The sequence below is a fragment of the Oncorhynchus mykiss genome, chromosome 15 (genome assembly GCF_057628025.1).
Source record: "Oncorhynchus mykiss isolate SJ-2025 chromosome 15, ASM5762802v1, whole genome shotgun sequence".
Classification (NCBI taxonomy): Eukaryota; Metazoa; Chordata; class Actinopteri; order Salmoniformes; family Salmonidae; genus Oncorhynchus; species Oncorhynchus mykiss.
In genome coordinates, this window is record NC_143036.1 from 6270391 (window position 1) to 6291329 (window position 20939).

Sequence of the window (20939 nt, forward strand, 5' to 3'; positions counted from 1 at the left end):
TAACCTCTCTCTATCTATACACCACCACCTCTAACCTCTCTCTATCTATACACCACCACCTCTAACCTCTCTCTATCTATACACCACCACCTCTAACCTCTCTCTATCTATACACCACCACCTCTAACCTCTCTCTATCTATACACCACCACCTCTAACCTCTCTATCTATACACCACCACCTCTAACCTCTCTATCTATACACCACCACCTCTAACCTCTCTATCTATACACCACCACCTCTAACCTCTCTATCTATACACCACCACCTCTAACCTCTCTATCTATACACCACCACCTCTAACCTCTCTATCTATACACCACCACCTCTAACCACCACCTCTAACCTCTCTATCTATACACCACCACCTCTAACCTCTCTCTATCTATACACCACCACCTCTAACCTCTCTCTGTCTATACACCACCACCTCTAACCTCTCTCTGTCTATACACCACCACCTCTAACCTCTCTCTGTCTATACACCACCACCTCTAACCTCTCTCTGTCTATACACCACCACCTCTAACCTCTCTCTGTCTATACACCACCACCTCTAACCTCTCTCTATCTATACACCACCACCTCTAACCTCTCTCTATCTATACACCACCACCTCTAACCTCTCTCTATCTATACACCACCACCTCTAACCTCTCTATCTATACACCACCACCTCTAACCTCTCTATCTATACACCACCACCTCTAACCTCTCTCTCTATACACCACCACCTCTAACCTCTCTCTATCTATACACCACCACCTCTAACCTCTCTGTCTATACACCACCACCTCTAACCTCTCTATCTATACACCACCACCTCTAACCTCTCTCTCTCTATACACCACCACCTCTAACCTCTCTCTATCTATACACCACCACCTCTAACCTCTCTCTGTCTATACACCACTACCTCTAACCTCTCTCTGTCTATACACCACCACCTCTAACCTCTCTCTATCTATACACCACCACCTCTAACCTCTCTCTATCTATACACCACCAGCTCTAACCTCTCTCTGTCTATACACCACCACCTCTAACCTCTCTCTGTCTATACACCACCACCTCTAACCTCTCTATCTATACACCACCACCTCTAACCTCTCTATCTATACACCACCACCTCTAACCTCTCTCTGTCTATACACCACCACCTCTAACCTCTCTCTGTCTATACACCACCACCTCTAACCTCTCTCTGTCTATACACCACCACCTCTAACCTCTCTCTGTCTATACACCACCACCTCTAACCTCTCTCTGTCTATACACCACCACCTCTAACCTCTCTCTGTCTATACACCACCACCTCTAACCTCTCTCTGTCTATACACCACCACCTCTAACCTCTCTCTGTCTATACACCACCACCTCTAACCTCTCTCTGTCTATACACCACCACCTCTAACCTCTCTCTGTCTATACACCACCACCTCTAACCTCTCTCTGTCTATACACCACCACCTCTAACCTCTCTATCTATCTATACACCACCACCTCTAACCTCTCTATCTATCTATACACCACCACCTCTAACCTCTCTCTGTCTATACACCACCACCTCTAACCTCTCTATCTGTCTATACACCACCACCTCTAACCTCTCTATCTATCTATACACCACCACCTCTAACCTCTCTCTGTCTATACACCACCACCTCTAACCTCTCTCTGTCTATACACCACCACCTCTAACCTCTCTCTGTCTATACACCACCACCTCTAACCACCACCTCTAACCTCTCTATCTATACACCACCACCTCTAACCTCTCTCTGTCTATACACCACCACCTCTAACCTCTCTCTGTCTATACACCACCACCTCTAACCTCTCTCTGTCTATACACCACCACCTCTAACCACCACCTCTAACCTCTCTCTCTATACACCACCACCTCTAACCACCACCTCTAACCTCTCTCTCTATACACCACCACCTCTAACCACCACCTCTAACCTCTCTATCTATACACCACCACCTCTAACCTCTCTCTCTCTATACACCACCACCTCTAACCTCTCTCTATCTATACACCACCAGCTCTAACCTCTCTCTGTCTATACACCACCACCTCTAACCTCTCTCTGTCTATACACCACCACCTCTAACCTCTCTATCTATACACCACCACCTCTAACCTCTCTCTGTCTATACACCACCACCTCTAACCTCTCTCTGTCTATACACCACCACCTCTAACCTCTCTCTGTCTATACACCACCACCTCTAACCTCTCTCTGTCTCTACACCACCACCTCTAACCTCTCTCTGTCTATACACCACCACCTCTAACCTCTCTGTCTATACACCACCACCTCTAACCTCTCTGTCTATACACCACCACCTCTAACCTCTCTGTCTATACACCACCACCTCTAACCCCTCTCTGTCTATACACCACCACCTCTAACCTCTCTCTATCTATACACCACCACCTCTAACCTCTCTCTATCTATACACCACCACCTCTAACCTCTCTCTGTCTATATACCACCACCTCTAACCTCTCTCTGTCTATACACCACCACCTCTAACCTCTCTCTGTCTATACACCACCACCTCTAACCTCTCTCTGTCTATACACCACCACCTCTAACCTCTCTCTGTCTATACACCACCACCTCTAACCTCTCTGTCTATACACCACCACCTCTAACCTCTCTCTGTCTATACACCACCACCTCTAACCTCTCTCTGTCTATACACCACCACCTCTAACCTCTCTCTGTCTATACACCACCACCTCTAACCTCTCTATCTATCTATACACCACCACCTCTAACCTCTCTATCTATCTATACACCACCACCTCTAACCTCTCTATCTATCTATACACCACCACCTCTAACCTCTCTCTGTCTATACACCACCACCTCTAACCTCTCTCTGTCTATACACCACCACCTCTAACCTCTCTCTGTCTATACACCACCACCTCTAACCACCACCTCTAACCTCTATCTATACACCACCACCTCTAACCTCTCTCTGTCTATACACCACCACCTCTAACCTCTCTCTGTCTATACACCACCACCTCTAACCTCTCTCTATCTATACACCACCACCTCTAACCTCTCTATCTATACACCACCACCTCTAACCTCTCTCTGTCTATACACCACCACCTCTAACCTCTCTCTATCTATACACCACCACCTCTAACCTCTCTCTGTCTATACACCACCACCTCTAACCTCTCTCTGTCTATACACCACCACCTCTAACCTCTCTCTGTCTATACACCACCACCTCTAACCTCTCTCTGTCTATACACCACCACCTCTAACCTCTCTCTGTCTATACACCACCACCTCTAACCTCTCTGTCTATACACCACCACCTCTAACCTCTCTCTGTCTATACACCACCACCTCTAACCTCTCTCTGTCTATACACCACCACCTCTAACCTCTCTCTATCTATACACCACCACCTCTAACCTCTCTATCTATCTATACACCACCACCTCTAACCTCTCTCTGTCTATACACCACCACCTCTAACCTCTCTCTGTCTATACACCACCACCTCTAACCTCTCTCTGTCTATACACCACCACCTCTAACCTCTCTCTATCTATACACCACCACCTCTAACCTCTCTATCTATACACCACCACCTCTAACCTCTCTCTGTCTATACACCACCACCTCTAACCTCTCTCTATCTATACACCACCACCTCTAACCTCTCTCTGTCTATACACCACCACCTCTAACCTCTCTCTGTCTATACACCACCACCTCTAACCTCTCTCTGTCTATACACCACCACCTCTAACCTCTCTCTGTCTATACACCACCACCTCTAACCTCTCTCTGTCTATACACCACCACCTCTAACCTCTCTGTCTATACACCACCACCTCTAACCTCTCTCTGTCTATACACCACCACCTCTAACCTCTCTCTGTCTATACACCACCACCTCTAACCTCTCTCTATCTATACACCACCACCTCTAACCTCTCTATCTATCTATACACCACCACCTCTAACCTCTCTCTGTCTATACACCACCACCTCTAACCTCTCTCTGTCTATACACCACCACCTCTAACCTCTCTCTGTCTATACACCACCACCTCTAACCTCTCTCTGTCTATACACCACCACCTCTAACCACCACCTCTAACCTCTCTATCTATACACCACCACCTCTAACCTCTCTCTGTCTATACACCACCACCTCTAACCTCTCTCTGTCTATACACCACCACCTCTAACCTCTCTCTGTCTATACACCACCACCTCTAACCTCTCTCTATCTATACACCACCACCTCTAACCTCTCTCTGTCTATACACCACCACCTCTAACCTCTCTCTGTCTATACACCACCACCTCTAACCTCTCTCTGTCTATACACCACCACCTCTAACCTCTCTCTCTATTTGTACACCACCACCTCTAACCTCTCTCTGTCTATACACCACCACCTCTAACCTCTAACTGTCTATACACCACCACCTCTAACCTCTCTCTGTCTATACACCACCACCTCTAACCTCTCTCTGTCTATACACCACCACCTCTAACCTCTCTCTGTCTATACACCACCACCTCTAACCTCTCTCTGTCTATACACCACCACCTCTAACCTCTCTGTCTATACACCACCACCTCTAACCTCTCTCTGTCTATACACCACCACCTCTAACCTCTCTCTGTCTATACACCACCACCTCTAACCTCTCTCTGTCTATACACCACCACCTCTAACCACCACCTCTAACCTCTCTATCTATACACCACCACCTCTAACCTCTCTCTGTCTATACACCACCACCTCTAACCTCTCTCTGTCTATACACCACCACCTCTAACCTCTCTCTGTCTATACACCACCACCTCTAACCACCACCTCTAACCTCTCTATCTATACACCACCACCTCTAACCTCTCTGTCTATACACCACCACCTCTAACCTCTCTCTGTCTATACACCACCACCTCTAACCTCTCTCTGTCTATACACCACCACCTCTAACCTCTCTATCTATCTATACACCACCACCTCTAACCTCTCTATCTATCTATACACCACCACCTCTAACCTCTCTCTGTCTATACACCACCACCTCTAACCTCTCTATCTATCTATACACCACCACCTCTAACCTCTCTCTGTCTATACACCACCACCTCTAACCTCTCTGTCTATACACCACCACCTCTAACCTCTCTCTGTCTATACACCACCACCTCTAACCTCTCTCTGTCTATACACCACCACCTCTAACCTCTCTCTGTCTATACACCACCACCTCTAACCTCTCTCTGTCTACACACCACCACCTCTAACCTCTCTCTGTCTATACACCACCACCTCTAACCTCTCTCTGTCTATACACCACCACCTCTAACCTCTCTCTGTCTATACACCACCACCTCTAACCTCTCTCTGTCTATACAACACCACCTCTAACCACCACCTCTAACCTCTCTATCTATACACCACCACCTCTAACCTCTCTCTGTCTATACAACACCACCTCTAACCTCAATCTGTCTATACACCACCACCTCTAACCTCTCTATCTATACACCACCACCTCTAACCTCTCTCTATCTATACACCACCACCTCTAACCTCTATCTGTCTATTTGTTATGCAGAAAATCAACCGAAAGATGCACTTCTCTAAGACCAAGCACAGCAAGTTCAACGAGTCAGGCCAGCTCTCTGCCTTCTACCTGTTCTCCTTCGGGTGGGGAACCAGCATCCTCATGTCTGTATGTGCTTTTAACCCTATCTGTTTACTGTCGGGTGTGTAAGATGTCGATGGTTTTAAATGGTCTACATTCTGGGCTGTTTTGTTTACTGGGCTAGTGGGGTGTTCCTGTTTTGTTTAAGACCATCTGATTGGTGTGTGTGTGTTTGTGTGAGACTTTTTTTTGTTTCTCTTCCAGGAGAACTTCCTGTCCAACCCAGTGAGTCTGTGGGATGGATACCCTCATACCCTGATGCCGTAAGTCCTGAACCCGTTTTCTATGCAAACCCAAACATTATACTCATCAGACTTGGGTACTGTCCCTTTTTGTTAAAGAGCAAAGTTAAACATGTACAACTACATGTTTCTGACTGTTTTACACATCATCTTAGTAGTTGTTTCCTTGTAATGGCCAACGCTCATCATTCACAGTACTCCTCAGTTCCCTAATGTCAACTGGTGGGATATTTGCATAGAAGTGGGTGGCTTTGTTTAAACACACAGACGGAGTGTTTGTACTCAGAGAGCATTAGTTCTCTTAAGTATCTCCGTGGAAACCGTTCTGCTTATTCTAGCTTCTGAGATGTTCCTGTGTTAGTCACAGGATTTCAGGTTGGAAAGATGGTTAGTAAGATGGTTAGTAAGATGGCTAGTAAGGTTTAGTTAGGGTTAGTAAGGGTTAGTAAGATGTCTAGTAAGGTTTAGTTAGGGTTAGTAAGGGTTAATAAGATGGCTAGTAAGGGTTAGTTAGGGTTAGTAAGGGTTAGTAAGATGGCTAGTAAGGGTTAGTTAGGGCTAGTAAGGGTTAGTAAGATGGCTAGTAAGGTTTAGTTAGGATTAGTAAGATGGTTAGAGTTAGTAAGGGTTAGTTAGGGTTAGTAAGGGTTAATAAGATGGCTAGTAAGGGTTAGTTAGGGTTAGTAAGGGTTAATAATATGGCTAGTTAGGGTTAGTTAGGGTTAGTAAGGGTTAGTAAGGGTTAATAAGCTGGCTAGTAAGGGTTAGTAAGATGGCCAGTAATGGTTAGTTAGGGTTAGTAAGGGTTAATAAGATGGCTAGTAATGGTTAGTTAGGGTTAGTAAGGGTTAATAAGATGGCCAGTAAGGGTTAATAAGATGGCTAGTAAGGGTTAGTTAGGGTTAGTAAGGGTTAGTTAGGGTTAGTAAGGGTTAATAAGATGGCCAGTAAGGGTTAGTAAGATGGTTAGTTAGAGTTAGTAAGGGTTAATAAGATGGCTAGTAATGGTTAGTAAGGGTTAATAAGATGGCCAGTAAGGGTTAATAAGATGGCTAGTAAGGGTTAGTTAGGGTTAGTAAGGGTTAGTTAGGGTTAGTAAGGGTTAATAAGATGGCCAGTAAGGGTTAGTAAGATGGTTAGTTAGAGTTAGTAAGGGTTAGTAAGGGTTAATAAGATGGCTAGTAATGGTTAGTTAGGGTTAGTAAGGGTTAATAAGATGGCCAGTAAGGGTTAATAAGATGGCTAGTAATGGTTATTGTAATGGTTATTGTGTTAGTCACAGGATTTCCATAGTTAAGTGTCAAAGTAGATTTTTGCCTAATATAGACATACCAACAACAAAAAAGTAATTATCACGAGAGCCATAAACAATACCTAGTAATGCTTATACTGACAGAAAGATTACAACCTCACCTATCTGGTCAACGTAGTTATACTTGGCTGAGGTGTAGTCATTTTTGAGGACACGAACTCAAGTACAAATATGACAAATCAGTGGAGTGATATATAGTTACCATCACGTTTTATAAACATCATACTATAGTATTTCACCTTCTAACTAAATACATGTGATCGTACTTAATGACAAGCTTGGGACCGTTTCGTATATAACTAACAGACCATTTTCAGCCCAGCGTCCTCCGACCAATGCAAAGATGCCATTTCAAACGCATGCGTTACTCGTTACAAGGTCAGCTTTAAAAACACAGCTTGATATCTGTCCTTCTGTGACCGAGAGGAAACTGGTCTTGTTTCAATTCGACCAAAATGATTTAGTATTCTTTCACGTTGAAAGCTCTAAACCCATCTGAGAACATCATCACAGTGAGATGATACTGCTTCAGATGCAATCCGTAAGCTCTCTCCTTTCATATGCCGTATCGTAAGCGGAGTTGCAAGTTCTTTTTTAAAAAACATTTTTTTTTAAATAGGAGTTGGTGTTTTTACATTTTTTAAATAGGAGCTTGAGGCGTTTAATTATTTTTTTTAAATAGGATTTGGGGGCGTTTCTTTTAAATAGGAGTTGGGGGTGTTCTCTTCAAACCCTCCTCTATGGAATGAGTGAATCATATCACTCAACATGACTTCTCCTAGGTACCTCTGTGTGTAACCTGTCTAGTGTTGTTTAATAGCAAAATGTAGCTGCTTTTTTATTTTTGTATGTGCAAAATGCTACTATAACATTGTCTTACCTACCTTCGTTGAATTCACTTTATTTATTTTGTTTTAAGTCGCTCTCGAGAAGTGTCTGCTAAATGAACTAAGAATATAAGGTAGTGATATAATGGACTTGGTGTCCTGTTTGTCCTGCTTGTAGGTTCCAGATGAAATTCTATTTTATCAGCCAGATGGGCTACTGGCTTCACGCTCTGCCTGAGATCTACTTCCAGAAGACCAAGAAGGTGAGCACTTAGTACACGTAGTACTCCAACAGACTATGTGTATGTGTACTACGTGTTGTGTACTACGTGTTGTGTATGTGTACTACGTGTTGTGTATGTGTACTACGTGTTGTGTACTACGTGTTGTGTATGTGTACTACGTGTTGTGTATGTGTACTACGTGTTGTGTACTACGTGTTGTGCATGTGTATTACGTGTTGTGTACTACGTGTTGTGTATGTGTACTACGTGTTGTGTATGTGTACTACGTGTTGTGTATGTGTACTACGTGTATGTGTACTACGTGTATTCTGTATGTGTAGTATGTGTATGTGTACTATGTGTACTAAGTGTATGTGTACTATGTGTACTACGTGTATGTGTACTACGTGTATGTGTACTATGTGTACTACGTGTATGTGTACTCTGTATGTGTAGTATGTGTACTACGTGTATGTGTAGTATGTGTACTACGTGTATGTGTAGTATGTGTACTACGTGTATGTGTACTATGTGTACTATGTGTACTATGTGTACTACGTGTATGTGTACTACGTGTATGTGTACTACGTGTATGTGTACTATGTGTACTACGTGTATGTGTACTATTTGGATTGAATTGACGTAACTCACAAGTGAGGCTCCTTGCTGATGTACTAGTTGTGCTTCAAAAGAAGTTGAAACATTTTGACCACCAATTTCACTTGTCGTCATTACAGAGTTAAATGTCGGCTGTGTCCCCAAGCAGTTTGTTTTCCTGAAATCCTGTCTCTTTTGCTGTTTGTTTGCAGGAGGATATTCCCCGACAGTTGGTGTATATCTCTCTGTACTTAGTTCACATCGTTGGAGCATACATTCTCAAGTAAGACTGGTTCACATCAACAACACCAGAAGATTATTGTTTTGTCCAATTGTACACAAAAGTCCAGTGGAAAATCCACCTCCACTTCCTCTACCGCTCTGAAAGACGCTTATACACAGAGGCTTGAGGTTGGATCAGAGGGCTGACTGATCCAACCGCCCTGCTGTAGAGGGCTGACTACAGCAGGGAGGTTGGGACAGAGGACTGACTACAGCAGGGAGGTTGGGACAGAGGGCTGACTACAGCAGGGAGGTTGGGACAGAGGGCTGACTACAGCAGGGAGGTTGGATCAGAGGGCTGACTACAGCAGGGAGGTTGGGGACAGAGGGCTGACTACAGCCGGGAGGTTGGATCAGAGGGCTGACTACAGCAGGGAGGTTGGGACAGAGGGCTGACTACAGCCGGGAGGTTGGATCAGAGGGCTGACTACAGCAGGGAGGTTGGATTAGAGGGCTGACTACAGCAGGGAGGTTGGATTAGAGGGCTGACTACAGCAGGGAGGTTGGATTAGAGGGCTGACTACAGCCGGGAGGTTGGGACAGAGGGCTGACTACAGCCGGGAGGTTGGGACAGAGGGCTGACTACAGCCGGGAGGTTGGGACAGAGGGCTGACTACAGCAGGGAGGTTGGGACAGAGGGCTGACTACAGCCGGGAGGTTGGGACAGAGGGACCGACTACAGCCGGGAGGTTGGATCAGAAGGCTGACTACAGCCGGGAGGTTGGGACAGAGGGACCGACTACAGCAGGGAGGTTGGATCAGAGGGCTGACTACAGCAGGGAGGTTGGGACAGAGGGACCGACTACAGCAGGGAGGTTGGGACAGAGGGCTGACTACAGCCGGGAGGTTGGATCAGAGGGCTGACTACAGCAGGGAGGTTGGATCAGAGGGCTGACTACAGCCGGGAGGTTGGGACAGAGGGCTGACTACAGCCGGGAGGTTGGATCAGAAGGCTGACTACAGCCGGGAGGTTGGATCAGAGGGCTGACTACAGCAGGGAGGTTGGATCAGAAGGCTGACTACAGCCGGGAGGTTGGGGACAGAGGGCTGACTACAGCCGGGAGGTTGGATCAGGGGGCTGACTACAGCCGGGAGGTTGGGGACAGAGGGCTGACTACAGCAGGGCGGTTGGATCAGGGGGCTGACTACAGCCGGGAGGTTGGATCAGAGGGCTGACTACAGCCGGGAGGTTGGGACAGAGGGCTGACTACAGCAGGGCGGTTGGATCAGGGGGCTGACTACAGCAGGGCGGTTGGATCAGGGGGCTGACTACAGCCGGGAGGTTGGGACAGAGGGCTGACTACAGCAGGGTGGTTGGATCAGGGGGCTGACTACAGCCGGGAGGTTGGGACAGAGGGCTGACTACAGCAGGGCGGTTGGATCAGAGGGCTGACTACAGCCGGGAGGTTGGGACAGAGGGACCGACTACAGCAGGGAGGTTGGATTAGAGGGCTGACTACAGCCGGGAGGTTGGGACAGAGGGACCGACTACAGCCGGGAGGTTGGATCAGAAGGCTGACTACAGCCGGGAGGTTGGGACAGAGGGACCGACTACAGCAGGGAGGTTGGATCAGAAGGCTGACTACAGCCGGGAGGTTGGGACAGAGGGGCCGACTACAGCCGGGAGGTTGGATCAGAAGGCTGACTACAGCCGGGAGGTTGGGACAGAGGGACCGACTACAGCCGGGAGGTTGGGGACAGAGGGCTGACTACAGCAGGGAGGTTGGATCAGAGGGCTGACTACAGCCGGGAGGTTGGGACAGAGGGCTGACTACAGCCGGGAGGTTGGATCAGAAGGCTGACTACAGCCGGGAGGTTGGATCAGAAGGCTGATTACAGCAGGGAGGTTGGATCAGAAGGCTGACTACAGCCGGGAGGTTGGGACAGAGGGCTGACTACAGCAGGGAGGTTGGATCAGGGGGCTGACTACAGCCGGGAGGTTGGGGACAGAGGGCTGACTACAGCAGGGCGGTTGGATCAGGGGGCTGACTACAGCCGGGAGGTTGGATCAGAGGGCTGACTACAGCCGGGAGGTTGGGACAGAGGGCTGACTACAGCAGGGCGGTTGGATCAGGGGGCTGACTACAGCAGGGCGGTTGGATCAGGGGGCTGACTACAGCCGGTAGGTTGGGACAGAGGGCTGACTACAGCAGGGTGGTTGGATCAGGGGGCTGACTACAGCCGGGAGGTTGGGACAGAGGGCTGACTACAGCAGGGCGGTTGGATCAGAGGGCTGACTACAGCCGGGAGGTTGGGACAGAGGGCTGACTACAGCCGGGAGGTTGGATCAGGGGGCTGACTACAGCAGGGCGGTTGGATCAGGGGGCTGACTACAGCAGGGCGGTTGGATCAGGGGGCTGACTACAGCAGGGCGGTTGGATCAGGGGGCTGACTACAGCCGGGAGGTTGGATCAGGGGGCTGACTACAGCCGGGAGGTTGGATCAGAGGGCTGACTACAGCAGGGCGGTTGGATCAGAGGGCTGACTACAGCCGGGAGGTTGGGACAGAGGGCTGACTACAGCCGGGAGGTTGGGACAGAGGGCTGACTACAGCCGGGAGGTTGGATCAGAGGGCTGACTACAGCAGGGCGGTTGGATCAGAGGGCTGACTACAGCAGGGCGGTTGGATCAGAGGGCTGACTACAGCAGGGCGGTTGGATCAGAGGGCTGACTACATTTCTACTCTGTCCACGGCTCCTCTTTTTTGATATGACAATTAGATGTTTGGAAATTGACACACCATAGCAAGGCTAGGGTTTGTGGTTAAAATAGCAGTTTTCTAGCCAAAGAAAGGCAAAGTATTTCCTTACCTCTCTGTGAGACTCGAACCGTCTAATTAGTTGTCATTACTGTGGTAACAGAGGGATCTAACGGCGTCCATTTTGTGTCTTCCAGTCTGAATCGTCTGGCTCTGGTCCTGCTGGTGCTGCACTGCTTCATAGAGCTTCTCTTCCACGTGTCCCGTTTGGTCTACTTCAGCAACGAGAAGAGACAGACTGGGTGAACACACACACACACACACACACAAACACACACACACACACACACACACACACACACACACACACACACACACACACACACACAGAGACTGGGTGAGTTGAGGTTACACAGCACACTTCAAAGCCCGACAACAAAATATCCCTATAAAGCCAACTTGGCATTTTAGACCAGGATGTTAGTCAGTCTACAGGTCTTGTGTTATGATAGTGTTTATCTATTAAGACATCATCTGTTCCGGAAGACTGTGTGATCACTCTCTCCGTAGCCGACGTGAGTAAGACCTTTAAACAGGTCAACATACACAAGGCTGCAGGGCCAGACGGACTACCAGGACGTGAGTAAGACCTTCAAACAGGTCAACATACACAAGGCTGAGGGGCCAGACGGACTACCAGGACGTGAGTAAGACCTGTAAACAGGTCAACATACACAAGGCTGCAGGGCCAGACGGACTACCAGGACGTGAGTAAGACCTTCAAACAGGTCAACATACACAAGGCTGCAGGGCCAGACGGACTACCAGGACGTGAGTAAGACCTGTAAACAGGTCAACATACACAAGGCTGCAGGGCCAGACGGACTACCAGGACGTGAGTAAGACCTGTAAACAGGTCAACATACACAAGGCTGCAGGGCCAGACGGACTACCAGGACATGTACTCAGAGCATGCGCTGACCAACTGGCAACTGTCTTCACTGACATTTTCAATCTCTCCCTGACCCAGTCTGTAATACCAACATGTTTCAAGCAGACCACCATAGTCCCTGTGCCCAAGACCACCAAGGTAACCTGCCTAAATGACTACAGACCTGTAGCTCTCAAGTCCGTAGCCATGAAGTGCTTTGAAAGGCTGGTCATGGCTCACAACGATACCATTATCCCAGAAACCCTAGACCCACTCCAATTTGCATACCTCCCTAACAGATCCACAGATGATGCAATCTCTATTGCACTCCACACTGCCCTTTCCCACCTGGACAAAAGGAACACCTATGTGAGAATGCTGTTCATTGACTACAGCTCAGCATTCAACACCATAGTGCCCTCAAAGCTCATCACTAAGCTAGGGATCCTGGGACTAAACACCTCCCTCTGCAACTGGATCCTGGACTTCCTGACGGGCCGCCCCCAGGTGGTAAGGATAGGTAACAACACATCAGCCACGCTGATCCTCAACACAGGGGCCCCTCAGGGGTGCGTGCTCAGTCCCCTCCTATACTCCCTGTTCACTCATGACTGCAAGACTCCAACACCATCATTACGTTTGCAGATGACACAACAGTTGTAGGCCTGATCTCCGACAATGATGAGACAGCCTATAAGGACGAGGTCAGAGACCTGACCATGTGATGCCAGTACAAAAACCTCTCCCTCAACGTGATCAAAACTAAGGAGATGATTGTGGACTACAGGAAAAGGAGGACTGAGTACGCCCCCATTCTCATCGACGGGGCTGTAGTGGAGCAGGCTGAGAGCTTCAAGTTCCTTGGTGTCCACATCACCAACAAACTAACATGGTCTAAACACACCAAGACAGTCGTGAAGAGGGCACGACAAAGCCTATTCCCCCCTCGGGAGACTGAAAATATTTGTCATGGGTCCTGAGATCCTCAAAAGGTTCTACAGCTGCACCATCGAGAGCATCCTGACCGGTTGCATCACTGCCTGGTATGGCAACGGCTCGGCCTCCGACTGTAAGGCACTACAGAGGGTAGTACGAACGGCCCAGTACATCACCGGGGCCAAGCTTCCTGCCATCCAGGACCTCTATACCAGGCAGTGTCAGAGGAAGGCCCTAAAAATTGTCAAACACCCCAGTCACAGACTGTTCCCTGTGGTACCGGAGTGCCAAATCTAGGACAAAAAGGCTTCTCAACAGTTTTTACCTCCAAGCCATAAGACTCCTGACTATTTGCATTGTGTGCCCCCCCCCCCCCAACCCCTCTTTTTACGCTACTGCTAGTCTCTGTTTATCATATATGCATTGTCACTTTAACTATACATTCATGTACATACTACCTCAATTGGGCCGACCAACCAGTGCTCCTGCACATTGGCTAACCGGGCTATCTGTATTGTGTCCCACCACCCACCAAACCCCTCTTTTACACTACTGCTACTCTCTGTTCATCATATATGCATAGTCACTTTAACCATACCTACATGTACATACTACCTCAATCAGCCTGACTAACAGGTGTCTCTGTACATAGCCTTGCTACTCTTTTTTCAAATGTCTTTTTACTGTTGTTTTATTTCTTTACTTACCTACACACACACACACACACACACATACACCTTTTTTCCCCGCACCATTGGTTAGAGCCTGTAAGTAAGAATTTCACTGTAAGGTCTACTACACCTGTTGTATTCAGCATTTCACTATAAGGTCTACTACACCTGTTGTATTCAGCATTTCACTGTGAGGTCTACTACACATGTTGTATTCAGCATTTCACTGTGAGGTCTACTACACCTGTTTTATTCAGCATTTCACTGTGAGGTCTACTACACCTGTTGTATTCAGCATTTCACTGTGAGGTCTACTACACCTGTTGTATTCAGCATTTCACTGTAAGGTCTACTACACCTGTTGTATTCAGTATTTCACTGTGAGGTCTACTACACCTGTTGTATTCAGCATTTCACTGTAAGGTCTACTACACCTGTTGTATTCAGCATTTCACTGTAAGGTCTACTACACCTGTTGTATTCAGCATTTCACTGTGAGGTCTACTACACCTGTTGTATTCAGTATTTCACTGTGAGGTCTACTACACCTGTTGTATTCAGCATTTCACTGTGAGGTCTACTACACCTGTTGTATTCAGCATTTCACTGTGAGGTCTACTACACCTGTTGTATTCAGCATTTCACTGTGAGGTCTACCTACACCTGTTGTATTCAGTATTTCACTGTGAGGTCTACTACACCTGTTGTATTCAGCATTTCACTGTAAGGTCTACTACACCTGTTGTATTCAGCATTTCACTGTGAGGTCTACTACACCTGTTGTATTCAGCATTTCACTATAAGGTCTACTACACCTGTTGTATTCAGCATTTCACTGTGAGGTCTACTACACCTGTTGTATTCAGCATTTCACTGTGAGGTCTACTACACCTGTTGTATTCAGTATTTCACTGTGAGGTCTACTACACCTGTTGTATTCAGTATTTCACTGTGAGGTCTACTACACCTGTTGTATTCAGCATTTCACTGTAAGGTCTACTACACCTGTTGTATTCAGTATTTCACTGTGAGGTCTACTACACCTGTTGTATTCAGCATTTCACTGTAAGGTCTACTACACCTGTTGTATTCAGCATTTCACTGTAAGGTCTACTACACCTGTTGTATTCAGCATTTCACTGTGAGGTCTACTACACCTGTTGTATTCAGCATTTCACTGTAAGGTCTACTACACCTGTTGTATTCAGCATTTCACTGTGAGGTCTACTACACCTGTTGTATTCAGCATTTCACTGTGAGGTCTACTACACCTGTTGTATTCAGCATTTCACTGTGAGGTCTACTACACCTGTTGTATTCAGCATTTCACTGTGAGGTCTACTACACCTGTTGTATTCAGCATTTCACTGTAAGGTCTACTACACCTGTTGTATTCAGCATTTCACTGTGAGGTCTACTACACCTGTTGTATTCAGCATTTCACTGTAAGGTCTACTACACCTGTTGTATTCAGCATTTCACTGTAAGGTCTACTACACCTGTTGTATTCAGCATTTCACTGTGAGGTCTACTACACCTGTTGTATTCAGCATTTCACTGTGAGGTCTACTACACCTGTTGTATTCAGCATTTCACTGTGAGGTCTACTACACCTGTTGTATTCAGCATTTCACTGTAAGGTCTACTACACCTGTTGTATTCAGCATTTCACTGTAAGGTCTACTACACCTGTTGTATTCAGCATTTCACTGTAAGGTCTACTACACCTGTTGTGTTCAGCATTTCACTGTGAGGTCTACTACACCTGTTGTATTCAGCATTTCACTGTAAGGTCTACTACACCTGTTGTATTCAGCATTTCACTGTAAGGTCTACTACACCTGTTGTATTCAGCATTTCACTGTAAGGTCTACTACACCTGTTGTATTCAGCATTTCACTGTGAGGTCTACTACACCTGTTGTATTCAGCATTTCACTGTAAGGTCTACTACACCTGTTGTATTCAGCATTTCACTGTAAGGTCTACTACACCTGTTGTATTCAGCATTTCACTGTGAGGTCTACTACACCTGTTGTATTCAGCATTTCACTGTAAGGTCTACTACACCTGTTGTATTCAGCATTTCACTGTAAGGTCTACTACACCTGTTGTATTCAGCATTTCACTGTAAGGTCTACTACACCTGTTGTATTCAGCATTTCACTGTAAGGTCTACTACACCTGTTGTATTCAGCATTTCACTGTGAGGTCTACTACACCTGTTGTATTCAGCATTTCACTATAAGGTCTACTACACCTGTTGTATTCAGCATTTCACTGTGAGGTCTACTACACCTGTTGTATTCAGCATTTCACTGTAAGGTCTACTACACCTGTTGTATTCAGCATTTCACTGTGAGGTCTACTACACCTGTTGTATTCAGCATTTCACTGTGAGGTCTACTACACCTGTTGTATTCAGCATTTCACTGTGAGGTCTACTACACCTGTTGTATTCAGCATTTCACTGTGAGGTCTACTACACCTGTTGTATTCAGCATTTCACTGTAAGGTCTACTACACCTGTTGTATTCAGCATTTCACTGTGAGGTCTACTACACCTGTTGTATTCAGCATTTCACTGTAAGGTCTACTACACCTGTTGTATTCAGCATTTCACTGTAAGGTCTACTACACCTGTTGTATTCAGCATTTCACTGTGAGGTCTACTACACCTGTTGTATTCAGCATTTCACTGTGAGGTCTACTACACCTGTTGTATTCAGCATTTCACTGTGAGGTCTACTACACCTGTTGTATTCAGCATTTCACTGTAAGGTCTACTACACCTGTTGTATTCAGCATTTCACTGTAAGGTCTACTACACCTGTTGTATTCAGCATTTCACTGTAAGGTCTACTACACCTGTTGTGTTCAGCATTTCACTGTGAGGTCTACTACACCTGTTGTATTCAGCATTTCACTGTAAGGTCTACTACACCTGTTGTATTCAGCATTTCACTGTAAGGTCTACTACACCTGTTGTATTCAGCATTTCACTGTAAGGTCTACTACACCTGTTGTATTCAGCATTTCACTGTGAGGTCTACTACACCTGTTGTATTCAGCATTTCACTGTGAGGTCTACTACACCTGTTGTATTCAGCATTTCACTGTGAGGTCTACTACACCTGTTGTATTCAGCATTTCACTGTGAGGTCTACTACACCTGTTGTATTCAGCATTTCACTGTAAGGTCTACTACACCTGTTGTATTCAGCATTTCACTGTGAGGTCTACTACACCTGTTGTATTCAGCATTTCACTGTAAGGTCTACTACACCTGTTGTATTCAGCATTTCACTGTAAGGTCTACTACACCTGTTGTATTCAGCATTTCACTGTGAGGTCTACTACACCTGTTGTATTCAGCATTTCACTGTGAGGTCTACTACACCTGTTGTATTCAGCATTTCACTGTGAGGTCTACTACACCTGTTGTATTCAGCATTTCACTGTAAGGTCTACTACACCTGTTGTATTCAGCATTTCACTGTAAGGTCTACTACACCTGTTGTATTCAGCATTTCACTGTGAGGTCTACTACACCTGTTGTATTCAGCATTTCACTGTGAGGTCTACTACACCTGTTGTATTCAGCATTTCACTGTAAGGTCTACTACACCTGTTGTATTCAGCATTTCACTGTAAGGTCTACTACACCTGTTGTATTCAGCATTTCACTGTAAGGTCTACTACACCTGTTGTATTCAGCATTTCACTGTAAGGTCTACTACACCTGTTGTATTCAGCATTTCACTGTAAGGTCTACTAGACCTGTTGTATTCAGCATTTCACTGTAAGGTCTACTACACCTGTTGTATTCAGCATTTCACTGTAAGGTCTACTACACCTGTTGTATTCAGCATTTCACTGTAAGGTCTACTACACCTGTTGTGTTCAGCATTTCACTGTGAGGTCTACTACACCTGTTGTATTCAGCATTTCACTGTAAGGTCTACTACACCTGTTGTATTCAGCATTTCACTGTAAGGTCTACTACACCTGTTGTATTCAGCATTTCACTGTAAGGTCTACTACACCTGTTGTATTCAGCATTTCACTGTGAGGTCTACTACACCTGTTGTATTCAGCATTTCACTGTGAGGTCTACTACACCTGTTGTATTCAGCATTTCACTGTGAGGTCTACTACACCTGTTGTATTCAGCATTTCACTGTGAGGTCTACTACACCTGTTGTATTCAGCATTTCACTGTAAGGTCTACTACACCTGTTGTATTCAGCATTTCACTGTGAGGTCTACTACACCTGTTGTATTCAGCATTTCACTGTAAGGTCTACTACACCTGTTGTATTCAGCATTTCACTGTGAGGTCTACTACACCTGTTGTATTCAGCATTTCACTGTAAGGTCTACTACACCTGTTGTATTCAGCATTTCCCTGTAAGGTCTACTACACCTGTTGTATTCAGCATTTCACTGTAAGGTCTACTACACCTGTTGTATTCAGCATTTCACTGTAAGGTCTACTACACCTGTTGTATTCAGCATTTCACTGTAAGGTCTACTACACCTGTTGTATTCAGCATTTCACTGTAAGGTCTACTACACCTGTTGTATTCAGCATTTCACTGTAAGGTCTACTACACCTGTTGTATTCAGCATTTCACTGTAAGGTCTACTACACCTGTTGTGTTCAGCATTTCACTGTGAGGTCTACTACACCTGTTGTATTCAGCATTTCACTGTAAGGTCTACTACACCTGTTGTATTCAGCATTTCACTGTAAGGTCTACTACACCTGTTGTATTCAGCATTTCACTGTAAGGTCTACTACACCTGTTGTATTCAGCATTTCACTGTGAGGTCTACTACACCTGTTGTATTCAGCATTTCACTGTAAGGTCTACTACACCTGTTGTATTCAGCATTTCACTGTAAGGTCTACTACACCTGTTGTATTCAGCATTTCACTGTGAGGTCTACTACACCTGTTGTATTCAGCATTTCACTGTAAGGTCTACTACACCTGTTGTATTCAGCATTTCACTGTAAGGTCTACTACACCTGTTGTATTCAGCATTTCACTGTAAGGTCTACTACACCTGTTGTATTCAGCATTTCACTGTAAGGTCTACTACACCTGTTGTATTCAGCATTTCACTGTGAGGTCTACTACACCTGTTGTATTCAGCATTTCACTATAAGGTCTACTACACCTGTTGTATTCAGCATTTCACTGTGAGGTCTACTACACCTGTTGTATTCAGCATTTCACTGTAAGGTCTACTACACCTGTTGTATTCAGCATTTCACTGTGAGGTCTACTACACCTGTTGTATTCAGCATTTCACTGTGAGGTCTACTACACCTGTTGTATTCAGCATTTCACTGTGAGGTCTACTACACCTGTTGTATTCAGCATTTCACTGTGATGTCTACTACACCTGTTGTATTCAGCATTTCACTGTAAGGTCTACTACACCTTTTGTATTCAGCATTTCACTGTGAGGTCTACTACACCTGTTGTATTCAGCATTTCACTGTAAGGTCTACTACACCTGTTGTATTCAGCATTTCACTGTAAGGTCTACTACACCTGTTGTATTCAGCATTTCACTGTGAGGTCTACTACACCTGTTGTATTCAGCATTTCACTGTGAGGTCTACTACACCTGTTGTATTCAGCATTTCACTGTGAGGTCTACTACACCTGTTGTATTCAGCATTTCACTGTAAGGTCTACTACACCTGTTGTATTCAGCATTTCACTGTAAGGTCTACTACACCTGTTGTATTCAGCATTTCACTGTAAGGTCTACTACACCTGTTGTGTTCAGCATTTCACTGTGAGGTCTACTACACCTGTTGTATTCAGCATTTCACTGTAAGGTCTACTACACCTGTTGTATTCAGCATTTCACTGTAAGGTCTACTACACCTGTTGTATTCAGCATTTCACTGTAAGGTCTACTACACCTGTTGTATTCAGCATTTCACTGTGAGGTCTACTACACCTGTTGTATTCAGCATTTCACTGTGAGGTCTACTACACCTGTTGTATTCAGCATTTCACTGTGAGGTCTACTACACCTGTTGTATTCAGCATTTCACTGTGAGGTCTACTACACCTGTTGTATTCAGCATTTCACTGTAAGGTCTACTACACCTGTTGTATTCAGCATTTCACTGTGAGGTCTACTACACCTGTTGTATTCAGCATTTCACTGTAAGGTCTACTACACCTGTTGTATTCAGCATTTCACTGTAAGGTCTACTACACCTGTTGTATTCAGCATTTCACTGTGAGGTCTACTACACCTGTTGTATTCAGCATTTCACTGTGAGGTCTACTACACCTGTTGTATTCAGCATTTCACTGTGAGGTCTACTACACCTGTTGTATTCAGCATTTCACTGTAAGGTCTACTACACCTGTTGTATTCAGCATTTCACTGTAAGGTCTACTACACCTGTTGTATTCAGCATTTCACTGTGAGGTCTACTACACCTGTTGTATTCAGCATTTCACTG

The 20939-nt window shown here is 45.7% G+C and overlaps 1 protein-coding gene across 2 annotated transcripts in view; it reads left to right on the forward strand.

Annotated features, from left to right (window-relative positions):
• tram1 (translocation associated membrane protein 1) overlaps nucleotides 1-20939 on the forward strand; it is a 44696-nt gene that overhangs the window by 17603 nt on the left and 6154 nt on the right. For both annotated transcript variants that reach the window (XM_036945675.2, XM_036945676.2), the window contains exons 4-8: nucleotides 5630-5746; nucleotides 5924-5982; nucleotides 8279-8363; nucleotides 9134-9204; nucleotides 12099-12203. In XM_036945675.2, coding sequence (XP_036801570.2) covers nucleotides 5630-5746; nucleotides 5924-5982; nucleotides 8279-8363; nucleotides 9134-9204; nucleotides 12099-12203 — 437 coding nt within the window. The remainder of the gene's footprint in view (nucleotides 1-5629; nucleotides 5747-5923; nucleotides 5983-8278; nucleotides 8364-9133; nucleotides 9205-12098; nucleotides 12204-20939) is intronic.